The sequence below is a fragment of the Amblyraja radiata genome, chromosome 30, assembly GCF_010909765.2.
Source record: "Amblyraja radiata isolate CabotCenter1 chromosome 30, sAmbRad1.1.pri, whole genome shotgun sequence".
Classification (NCBI taxonomy): Eukaryota; Metazoa; Chordata; class Chondrichthyes; order Rajiformes; family Rajidae; genus Amblyraja; species Amblyraja radiata.
This window is the reverse complement of record NC_045985.1, coordinates 1,619,450-1,631,699: the sequence shown is the minus strand read 5'-3', so window position 1 is coordinate 1,631,699 and position 12,250 is coordinate 1,619,450. Positions and strand designations below refer to the sequence as shown.

The 12,250-nt window shown below is 49.2% G+C and overlaps 1 protein-coding gene across 1 annotated transcript in view; it reads right to left on the bottom strand.

Annotated features, from left to right (window-relative positions):
* LOC116990070 (butyrophilin subfamily 1 member A1-like) overlaps positions 1-12,250 on the bottom strand; it is a gene marked incomplete at its 3' end in the record, with an annotated part of 338,852 nt that overhangs the window by 146,648 nt on the left and 179,954 nt on the right. The window contains exon 4 of the mRNA XM_033047603.1: positions 1,601-1,948. Within this exon, the coding sequence (XP_032903494.1) occupies positions 1,601-1,948 (348 nt within the window). The remainder of the gene's footprint in view (positions 1-1,600; positions 1,949-12,250) is intronic.

Here is a 12,250-nt window from a genome sequence, read left to right as displayed (position 1 = left end):
TAAACAATGGGTCAGACCGTTCTGTTACATCTTGTCCACTCCCATCCAGCCACCGTATCTCCGGCTTGGGAAACCATCCATCCGACTTACACACCACACGTACTCCTTGTGTGGTACTTTCCTCCAAGCGGATCCAGGGCTGGAGTCCAAATCCTGCAATCGAAATGTAATCGGTAAACACAATTGTTACAACTTGGCGGCGCGACTCACCCGTTGCAGCGGCCCCTACAGCCTGTCTGTCTTTTTTTTATTTTTTGTCTAGTTAAATGTAGTTTGGTGTTTTTTAATACTGGTTTTAAATGTGTATATGTGGGGGGCGGGGGCAGGGGGAAACTGTTTAAATCTCTTCTCTGTCTGGGAGACCCGACCTTTTCCCTGTCGGGTCTCCGTTGTCGTTGGGGCCTAGCACCGTGGAGCGGCCTCCAACCTGAACGACCCGGGGGCTCGGGAGACTGCGGAGCTGCGGACTACTCACCATCGTGGGGCTGGCCGGCCTCAGAACGTGGGGAGCGGTGGTGACTCGCTGCTGCGACTCGACTCCTGGGGCTCGGAGGCTCCAGCAAGGCAGCCGCAGGTCCGGTGGACCGGAACATCGGGAGCTCACGGGTCCGGGGGGCGAGAGAGACCGCTTCCCGGAGCTCCTACAACGCGACTTCTCCAGCCCGTGTCGCAGGGTTGGAACGACCTGGAGCGGGGTCATACATCGCCCGGCGCGGCTTCATGGCCGTGGGTCATTCCAGCGCCCGCCGGGGGCTCCAACTTCGAGACTTCTAGACCGGGAGCATGGCCGTAAATTGCCCGGCACGGCCTAAAATGGCCATGGGACTTATCATCGCCCGCCTGGGGCTTCGACATCGGGAGAGACATGGAGAACAGGGGAGAGAAAAGACATTGCCTTCCATCACAGTGGGTCCACTGTGATGGATGTTTGTGTGAACTAAATTGTGTGTATGTCTAGGCATTGTCTTTGTTTGTATGGCTGTGGAAACAGAATTTCGTTTGAGCCTCACTGAGGCTCAAATGACAATAAAATTGTATTGTATTGTATTGTATTGTATTGTACACATGTATCTCGCCACGAAAGGGCTTTCCGTCCGTGTGCTGGGTCAGTGAGCAGCAGATGATGCCGGGGCATGAAGAGCCACAGAAACAGCAGCGGTGGGAACACCAACGGATGGGTCACCGGGTACCCCCACGTTACCGCCCCATCACCTCGTTGTCACCTTCCCCTTCAGCTAACAATCATCCGTTCTACATTCTCCTTGAACCGCGTCCCCTTTGATTTATCTTTTTCACACCTTACCCTTCCATATCTCTACACTCCCTCTCCCATGATTCCCAGACTGAAGAAGGGTCTCGACCCGAAACGTCACCCATTCCTTCTCTCTACACATGCTGCCTGTCCCGCTGAGTTACTCCAGCATTTTGTGTCTACATTCGGTGTAAACCTGCATCTGCAGTTCCTACCTACACACAACCTCACCGTTGCCATTCCGTTCCGGGCACTGTCAATCCTCGAACTTCCCAGTAAAATGCCAGTGTGAGGGGCCGCTTACTGACATTCCCAGTGTAAACCTTGATGTAAACCAGAGGGACTCACCTTCAACCTGCAGCCGCAGCGCCTCCTGCTGACGGGACGTGGGGGTGCTGATGGAACACGTGTACATTCCGGCATCTGATACTTTGACCCTCTTCAGTTTAAGCGATGCGTTTCCATGGGGAAACTCTTCCCGAAAGAGTTCCGTCCTCCCTCGATAAGCCTCGTCCTGCACCTCAGCTCTGTCCTGGCCGCTGGTGTATAAATGTACCGGTGACTCCGGGCTCGTTGTAAACCATCGGACCTCCAGAGCATCCAGTGATGTATCCGGTACCTTCTGACATTCCAATAGGGCATCTTCACCCACCATGGCCACCACCGGATAGTCCGGCACAATCACATAGAACTCCCCTAGAAAATACAATGGTTAAACTTCAGAATATTTGTAGAATCTTTCGTTCTGGCGATTTCAAGAAAGTAAATGTGATTATTTTGTTATAGTTTGGAACTCTTCCAAATATCATTGGTCTGGACATATTGCTCATATGAAAGAATCAATACATAATGAAAGCTGCTGCCATATATTTTCCACCTGAAACCTCAACTATTCCTCTGCCTGACCCAGTGAGTTGTTTCAGCATTTTGTGTCTGCCTTCGGTATAAACTCGCCTCTGCAGTTCAATAGCCATATATTCTTGTGTACTTTCCTTTTCCACCAATTAAACAGGTCAGGGGTACACAGAATACACTGCCTTCACTCTCCCACACACCAAGGAATCAAGCAGGTTGAAAAATGTCCTTTAAAGAACAAATCTGCTGCCCTTCCCCAGTCTGTGACTGCATGTATTCCCCAGACACGCAGCAATGTTGTACACTTTGATCCATAATCTGAAATGCCCTCCCCCCCCCCCCCCCCCCCCCCCTCCGTCAACTTGGTTCAGAGGCAAATGGAGATGGGCATTAAATGCTGGCATTGTCAGTAATGCCCATGTCTTGTAAATTAATGCCATTTCAGAGTGGAAATTGTTTAAACACAGATTCACATTTAAACACAATTGTGATTCGAATGCAGCCACAAACACTGAACAAGAAATGTTTCTGGATTAACTTCAAATCATTCATGACTTTGTAAACCCAATGAAAGCCTGACTTCTCCTCCACTTGAGTCACCAGTAGCAGAGCTCACAATATGAGCTGACACTTCAGTGACCGTTGCAGGTGGGGTCTGGTTCAAGATACTCTGAATCCAGCACTTGTGGTGGAATGGAACAGCTCAGAACATTATTTAATGAGCAAGGAGTTCTCCCAGGGTCCCGGCCAACATTCCCCCACCAAGATACAGACTCTCTACACATGACTGAGTACAAATGGCAGAGAGGTTTGCATGGACAGTTGGATTATCTTTCCTTGAAGTCAATTTGAATCTGTTAACTGAAGATTCACGCAGGATATTGAGAACTGGGTAACCCAGATAAGAACTGATCATCAGTGTGATGTGAGGTTTAAATATTTAGGAGAGAAATGGTGAATTGGGAGGCATGCAGTCTCTTCCCAGCTTTAAGTGCTGGAACTGTGGTGATAATGAGGAAAGAACCCTGTGGATGGTGGAAATCGGAAACGGGAAATGCCAGCTAGTGTGTGAATGGCAAGTACAGGCCTGATGTGTCCACACTCTGCAGTAACACACGCCACATGGAGCTGTGTAGTAGAGGCTGCTGAATGCCATGGAAACAGACAGCATAATAATGCAAATAGATCCTTCATGGAGAGAGCAGATTGGGAGAAGTAGGAAAATGGTTGGTGCGACTGTTCAATTGGAAATGGCCAGCATATAATTAGAGTCATAGAGTCGTAGAGTGATACTGTGTGGAAATAGGTCATTCACCCCAACTTGCCCACACTGGCCAACATGTCCCAGCTACACTAGTCTCACCTGCCCGTCTTTGGTCAATATCCCTCCAAACCTGTCCAATCCATGTACCACACCTGTCCTATCCATGTACCACACCTGTCCTATCCATGTACCACACCTTCCCTATCCATGTACCACACCAGTCCTATCCATGTAACACACTTGTCCTATCCATGTAACACACCTGTCCTATCCATGTAACACACCTGTCCTATCCATGTAACACACCTGTCTTATCCATGTACCACACCTGTCCTATCCATGTAACACACCTGTCCTATCCATGTAACACACCTGTCCTATCCATGTAACACACCTGTCCTATCCATGTAACACACCTGTCCTATACATGTAACACACCTACTCTATCCATGTAACACACCTGCTCTATCCATGTAACACACCTGTCCTATCCATGTACCACACCTGATCTATCCAGGTAAGAATATAGAAATTGAAGAGTATTTGCCAACCTGAGCACATCCCAACAGGCGTCAGTAGACATTTGGTGCCAAGGGAAGTGTCATCGCGGTTGTGATGCAGGAAGCCAAATGTACAAGCTCACACAGGCAGCAACGTGATAGCAACAAGATATTTGCTTTCAGTGACATTGCTGAAGGACAAACAATATTCAGGCAGCCGAACACGTTCCTCTTCAGGGGACATGCTCTTCAGGTCAACAGTTTCATCACAACTAAAGACAGTAGCTAAAACAGAGCAGCATCATCAGCCTAAAGCTGTGCTCATGGCTCAGCAAGGGCTTTGAATCTACCATGTCCGACTTGACCCATGCGGCTGCTGACTGTCCCGTTTCCGCCCAGTCTCAACTCACGCAAGACTAGACCGAGTGTGCAAACTACTGAACATGGCACGATTGACTCTTGCAGTGACTATTCCACAGCTTACCCATCATTGCTGTCTGGAGAAGTAGGATCAGTACAATCCTGTGTCTTCCCTTCATCTTGGGATGAAATCACGGCACAGTTTGACTTGAAGGGAGAAAGCCGATTAACATTGAATAAAAGGAGCATCACTAAAGTATTGACATGAATATTATTCATAGTAAGGATTTAATTTGCTGTTATTTTAACTGGTACATCCATTCACAATAAATCAGTTATCGAGATTAGCAAAAACATACACAAACTGAAATTTCACTCACGAAAATTGCACTGCTTAATTCCAGGACTGACATTTTAGTGAGGAGAGAGCTGGGGGCGGGGGGTGAGGAGAGAGCTGGGGGGGGTGAGGAAAGAACTGGGGGGTGAGGAAAGAGCTGTGGGGGGGGGGGGGGGAGGAGAGAGCTGGGGGGGGTGAGGAGAGAGCGGGGGGGTGAGGGGAGAGCGGGGGGGGGTGAGGGGAGAGCGGGGGGGGGGTGAGGAGAGAGCTGGGGGGAGGTGAGGAAAGAGCTGGGGGGTGAGGAGAGAGCTGGGGGGTGAGGAGAGAGCTGGGGTGGTGAGGAGAGAGCGGGGGGGGGGTGAGGAGAGAGCGGGGGGGGGGTGAGGAGAGAGCGGGGGGTGAGGAGAGAGCGGGGGGTGAGGAGAGAGCGGGGGGGTGAGGAGAGAGCTGGGGGGGTTGTGGAGAGAGCTCGGGGGGGGTGAGGAGAGAGCGGGAGGGGGGGAGGAGAGAGCGGGAGGGGGGGAGGAGAGAGCGGGGGGGGGTGAGGAGAGAGCGGGGGGGGGTGAGGAGAGAGCGGGGGGGGTGAGGAGAGAGCTGGGGGGGTGAGGATGAGGGGGGGTGTGAGGAGAGAGCGGTGGGGGTGAGGAAGAGAGCGGGGGGGGGGGTGAGGAGAGAGAGGGGGGGTGAGGAGAGAGTGGGGGGGTGAGGAGAGAGCGGTGGGGGTGAGGAGAGAGCGGGGGGGGGTGAGGAGAGAGCGGGGGGGGTGAGGAGAGAGCGGGGGGGGTGAGGAGAGAGCGGGGGGGGGGAGGAGAGAGCGGGGGGGGGTGAGGAGGAGAGAGGGGGGGGGTGAGGAAAGAGCTGGTGGGGGGGGGTGAGGAAAGAGCTGGTGGGGGGGGGTAAAGGGGAGATGAATTGTCCATGGTTCAAGTCGAGACGAACATTAAAACAAAGTGGAAGGGAAGATAGCCGATGTTCAGAGGAAAGAGAGAGGGGTGAGACAGGACCCCCTTGGTGGGCTGAGAAGAGGTGAAAGTTGATGAGCAGATGGGGAGGGGAGAGTGACATCACTGGACGGTGATCAGCAGGAACACAGAGGAACCAGTGCCGGAATGTGTTACAGAAGGGCACTCATATGGAGAGGTGAAGGAAGGGCAGATAGTAGCAGCTGGGGGAGAGGATTCGGTGGGTGAAATGTGGGAAGTTGGCAGATGGAATCAGGAGGGGAGGAAATTAAACTGGGTGATGAGGAAATGGAGGGGCAGTTTCGGGAAAGGCGATATAAATGGAATTAAGGGAGGTGGTTAGGATGGAGGTCGGAAACACTGTTGTGAGGGTTACCTGATATTAGAATGTGGATGTCCATTCCACTGTGGGCAACGCATGGTCAACGAGGTCAACACAACATGCTGGAGAAACTCAGCGGATGAGGCAGCATCTATGGAGAGGAACAATTCAGACTGAAGAAGGGTCTCGAGCAGAAACGTCGCCAATTCCTTCTCTCCATAGATGCTGCCTCACCCGCTGAGTTTCTCCAGCATTTTGTGTCTACCTTCGATTTTACCCACATCTGCTGTTCTTTCTTGGACAACGAGGTGTTGCCTCTCTAGTTCTCATTGCACTATCCTACATCCAATGGACAATTTACACTTATACCAAGACTATTAACCAACAACGCTTTTGGAGTGTGGATCTCGGTGAAACCCCACGTGGTCACGGGGAGAAGGTACAAACTCCGTACAGACAGTAACATAGAAAATAGGTGCAGGAGTAGGCCATTCGGCCCTTCGAGCCTGCACCGCCATTCAATATGATCATGGCTGATCATCCAACTCAGTATCCTGTACCTGCCTTCTCTCCATACCCCCTGATCCCTTTAGCCACAAGGGCCACATCTAACTCCCTCTTAAATATAGCCAACGAACTGGCCTCAACTACCTTCTGCGGCAGAGAATTCCAGAGATTCACTACTCTCTGTGTAAAAAATGTTTTCCTCGTCTCGGTCCTAAAAGATTTCCCTCTTATCCTTAAACCGCTTGTTCTGGACTTCCCCAACATCGGGAACAATCTTCCTGCATCTAGCCTGTCCAACCCCTTAAGAATTTTGTAAGTTTCTATAAGATCCCCCCTCAATCAGTACAAACCGAGTCTATCCAGTCTTTCTTCATATGAAAGTCCTGACATCCCAGTAATCAGTCTGGTGAACCTTCTCTGTACTCCCTCTATGGCAAGAATGTCTTTCCTCAGATTAGGAGACCAAAACTGTATACAATACTCCAGGTGTGGTCTCACCAAGACCCTGTACCCGTAGTCAGGATCGAACCCGGGTCTCTGGCGCCGTGAGACAGCAACTCTACCGTGCCGCCGATGTAGAGGAAGCTCCTCCTTTTCCCACCTATCCAGCTTTTACGGTTTCGGCAGGAGTTTAAAAATCAGATCCGTTTCTTCCCACTCTCGCATCTCCGGCCGCGCTCGGTGTTCGGGTGTTCGCCGCCGGCCCAGAGTTTCACACAGTGGAGCAGCAAGTTCCCTTCTTGCAATCGCGGCCACATCCCGCCCGCCCGCCCGTCACATACAGAATGTGACCACTGGGATTAAACAAATCCCGGTGACCGGCCAGCTCCCCCGATGTGTCACCGACAGCCGCCTCCCTCCCTCCCTCCCTCCCTCCCTCCCTCCCTCCCTGACCCGCACCGGCTCCCGAGCGACCAGACTTCGGAAACCTACCGGGGCCTGGGACCGAGCCGTGCCCGGAAACCTACCGGGGCCTGGGACCGAGCCGTGCCCCGGGGGCAGTGGGCCGGGCCGGGCCGGGACAGCGGGGATTCCCTTTCACCGAATGCCGCTGCAAACAGGCGAGTGATCGATCGCTTTGTCCCAGCGGCTCCGGCGCCGTGAGTTGTCCCGGAGACCCCACTCACCTGATCAATCCCCGGCCGGCGCGGCCGCTTCCCCTCCCTCCCTCCCTCCCTCCGGCCGGGACCCTCCTTACCCCCGGGGACCGAGTCTGTCACCGGCGCCCAGCAACAGCGCGGAGTAAAGTAACCGGCGTCAGACAGAGCGCTTTCTTCAGCCTGGAGTCCGGGACTCCCGCTAGGGGAACAGCGGCCGCCGGGGGAGACAGAGACAGAGACAGAGAGAGGTTGAAATCCTCTCAAGTTTTCATCAAATGGAAGCCAGAAATTGAGAAAGTGAAACAGGGTGAGGCTTCCTCAATGCGGGCCGGAATCTTGCTCAACTGGTTCTTGTTGATCACTGGCTGCGCAAACACCTCATCAAGTCAAGTCAAGTCAAGTCTATTCGTCACATACACACACGAGATGTGCAATAATATGATAAGTGGCAAATGCTCGCGGACTTTGTTCAAACACAAACTACAAACAGAATGGAACAGAATCAGTCATTGCATATTTGTGGGAGAAAAAAAGAAAAAATCAGCAATTTTAAAAAGACACCACAACACAGTAAATTGGGACAGTAAGTTAGTCCCTGGTGACACAGGGGTTTACTGTCCTAATGGCCTCTGGGAAGAAACTCCTTCTCATCCTCTGTTTTCCCAGCATGGCACAGCAGGATAGTAAAAGCTTCTTTAGGTATGTGAAGAGGTAAATATTAGTTAAGACCATAGTTGGACCCTTGAAGACTGAAAAAGGTGAATTTATTACGGGGAACAAGGAAATGGCAGATGAGTTGAACAGGTAATATTCTCAAGATCAGAACTTTAATATTATTGTATTATATGCTGTAAGTCTGTAACAGATAGGTAAAGAAATTACAATATCTAGCAAAAGACCAAGTCTTTATGGAGAAGATCAGTTGCTAGCTGGTACATTGGCATATCATCATCAGTAGCATCATCATACTCCTCAGATTGTAACTCTGTACACCTTGTTTTTCCTCAACTTTTCAATGTTGGCATTGTAAACTACAAGTTTTTGCTCTTCAAACCGCACATGACATGCCTTTCTGCCCACTACTTTCCCATTAAGAATGTCTTGTAGATCATCACATTTGGAATTGTCCAAATTCAGATAATCTCTGCGAATGCTGTCTAAATCAGTCTCTTTTGCTGGGCATTTGGATTGACAATTTTGCATTTCTTCTTCGGAGACATCTGTTTAAAATGTAAAGAAAAAAAAACACTGAACAGCATTAACAGAAACAAGTTATTATTTGCAGTTTTCGAAAAAAGGTAGAAATTATACCTTTAGGCACAATACATCTGACTAAAACTGGAGTCTGGATATTTAGTATGAAATATTGATCATGGATAGACAATAACACAAAATATAGATTTAGATGTACTTATGACATGAATTTGCAAAAAAATAATGGATTTGATTATTTCTGGAATGTGATCGATTGGAATGTTGCCGTTGCCATAAATATAAGCCCATATCGGCAGGCACGACATGGCCGATTCGTATGGGGGCTAAATAACATTTTTGCTTCATAAGATTAAATGAAATAAGTTAAATCTTTCATCAGGATAAACATTTCTATTGCTGTTAGACCTGTTCAATATTTTCAGTATTTTGGAGACATAGAAAATAGGTGCAGGAGGAGGCCATTGAGCCCTTCGAGCCAGCACCGCCATTCAATGTAATCATGGCTGATCATCCAACTCAGTATCCTGTACCTGCCTTCTCTCCATACCCCCTGATCCCCTTTAGCCACAAGGGACTCATCTAACTCCCTCTTAAATATAGCCAATGAACTGGCCTCAACTACCTTCTGTGGCAGAGAATTCCACAGATTCACCACTCTCTGTGTGAAAAATGTTTTTCTCATCTCGGTCCTAAAAGATTTCCCTTGTCTTGGACTTCCCCAACATCGGGAACAATCTTCCTGCATCTAGCCTGTCCAACCCCGTAGGAATCTTGTAAGTTTTTATAAGATCCCCCATCAATCTTCTAAATTCTAGCGAGTACAAGCCGAGTCTATCCAGTCTTTCTTCATATGAAAGTCCTGACATCCCAGGAATCAGTCTGGTGAACCTTCTCTGTACTCCCTCTATGGCAAGAATGTCTTTCCTCAGATTTGGAGACCAAAACTGTACGCAATACTCCAGGTGTGGTCTCACCAAGACCCTGTACAACTGCAGTAGAATCTCCCTGCTCCTATACTCAAATCCTTTTGCTATGAATGCTAACATTCTTCACTGCCTGCTGCAACTGCATGCCTACTTTCAATGACTGGTGTACCATGACACCCAGGTCTCGTTGCATCTCCCCTTTTCCTAATTGGCCACCATTCAGATATAAGTCTACTTTCCTGTTTTTGCCACCAAAGTGGATAACCTCACATTTATCCACATTTTACTGCATCTGCCATGCATTTGCCCACTCACCCAGCCTATCCAAGTCACCTTGCAGCCTCCTCACAGCTAACACTGCCCCCCAGCTTCGTGTCATCCGCAAACTTGGTGATGTTGCATTCAATTCCCACAATTTTGCATTTTTATTTCAGATTTTTTACCAACTGCAGTTTTTTGCCTTTCCATATATCATCTCATTCAATCCAGGTAGCATCCTGGTGAATCTCTTCAGCACCTTCTCCACATCCTTCCAGTAATGTAGTAATTAGAACTGCACACTATATTCCAAATGTGGCTGAACCAAATATTTACACAGTTGCAACACGATGTCTATAGAGGGGATGCAAACCGATTAAAACCAGAATGTCGTATGTCTTTTTACCCTGAATGTGGCCACTTCCATAAGTTAAGAGTGTCAAGTGTGTTTCATTTCCATGTGTACCGACAACAGAACAATAAAATTCTTAATTGCAGCAGCGGACAGGCCTGTAAAACCCTGTACTCATGGATACCAAACAAAAAGTTAAATAAATAAATAAAAACAATATCAGTGCAAAAAAGCCCAAAGTCCTTAGTGTGACCAAGACTGTTCTAGATCATAGTCTCGTTGGTGCTTTTGTAATATTCAAGAGCCTGGTGGTTTTCGGAAGAAGCTATTCTTAAACCTGGTGGTCATGGTTTTCAGAATCATACTCCTCCTTTCTGATGGCAGGAAATAAATGAGAGCATGGAAGATTTCCACAAAGACTTCAGTTGGTCTAAGGTAGACAAAAATGCTGGAGAAACTCAGCGGGTGCAGCAGCATCTATGGAGCGAAGGAAATAGGCAACGTTTCGGGACGAAACCCTTCTTCAGACTGATGGAGTTGGTCTACGCAGCATTTGAGAAAATGGCCAGGTACAATATCAGGACATGACACTTTTCAAAGTTTCACCATCCTGAAGGGTCTCTGCAGGTGTTGGCCTCAGTGACTGAGATAACCATGCCACCAGGGGCTATGGCGACCCAAGAAGGCACATCAGTGTTCTTCCTTTTGAACAGATTGAGCCAATTCAGGAGCTCCACAATTCCATCAATTTGTGTCATCTGCAAGTCATACGAAGAGAAATTAATCAGTGAACATAAAGGGTTAGCAAAGCAATATTACCTGTTGCAACAAGGGCAGAGTCCCTCTAGTCCTCAACTTTCACCCCACCAGCCTTCACATACAACAAATAATCCTCCGTCAATTTCGCCAACTCCAACGTGACCCCACCACTCGCCACATCTTCCCATTTCCCCCATGTCTGCCTTCCTCAAAGACCGCTCCCTCCACAACTCCCTTGTCAATTCTTCCCTTCCCTCCCGTACCACCCCCTCCCCGGGCACTTTCTGTTGCAACCGCAAGAGATGCTACGGGGAGGGGGTGGTACACTTGTTGCTTTACCTCCCCCCTCGACTCCATTCAAGGACCCAAGCAGTCGTTCCAGGTGCGACAGAGGTTCACCTGCATCTCCTCCAACCTCATCTACTGCATCCGCTGCTCTAGATGTCAGCTGCTCTACATCGGTGAGACCAAGCGGAAGTTGGGCCATCGTTTCGCCGAACACCTTCGCTCAGTCCGCAAGAACCTACCTGACCTCCCGGTGGCTCAGCACTTCAAATCCCCCTCCCACTCCGAATCCAACCTCTCTGTCCTGGGTCTCCTCCATGGCCAGAGCGAGCAACACCGGAAATTGGAGGAGCAACACCTCATATTCCGCTTGGGGGGTCTGCAGCCAGCGGGCATGAACATTGAATTCTCCCAATTTTGTTAGCCCTTGCTGTCTCCTCCCCTTCCTCAGCCCTCGAGCTGTCTCCTCCCATCCCCCAGCCTTCGGGCTCCACCTCCTCCCTTTTCCTTCCTTCTCCCCACCACCCCCTATCAGTCTGAAGAAGGGTTTCGGCCCGAAACATTGCCCATTTCCTTCGCTCCATAGATGCTGCTGCACCCGCTGAGTTTCTCCAACTTTTTTGGTTACCTGTTGCAATCTCTGGTTTCTGTCATCTTGCCACCTCTGAGACTCTCCTGTTACCTTCTTAACAGTTTGTATCTTTATTGCACTCTCTTCAGCAATTTTTTCCTCATGCAACTGCAACAAGATATAAAATGTCACACCAGCTCCTTGAGGTGACTAAAATTCAACAGAAGAATACAATTGTACTGGCCCACCTGTTCAGCATTTGGATTACTTGCAAAATACTAAGTTTAGACAGAACCATATTTCCCCCCGAACTTTCTTCTTCACATCTAACTTTCTCATGCTCATCAATTCCAACACAATTCTTCTACCACCTACACTATGAAATACTATCATTGCAAATTAAACTACCTACAGGCAGGCCTCTG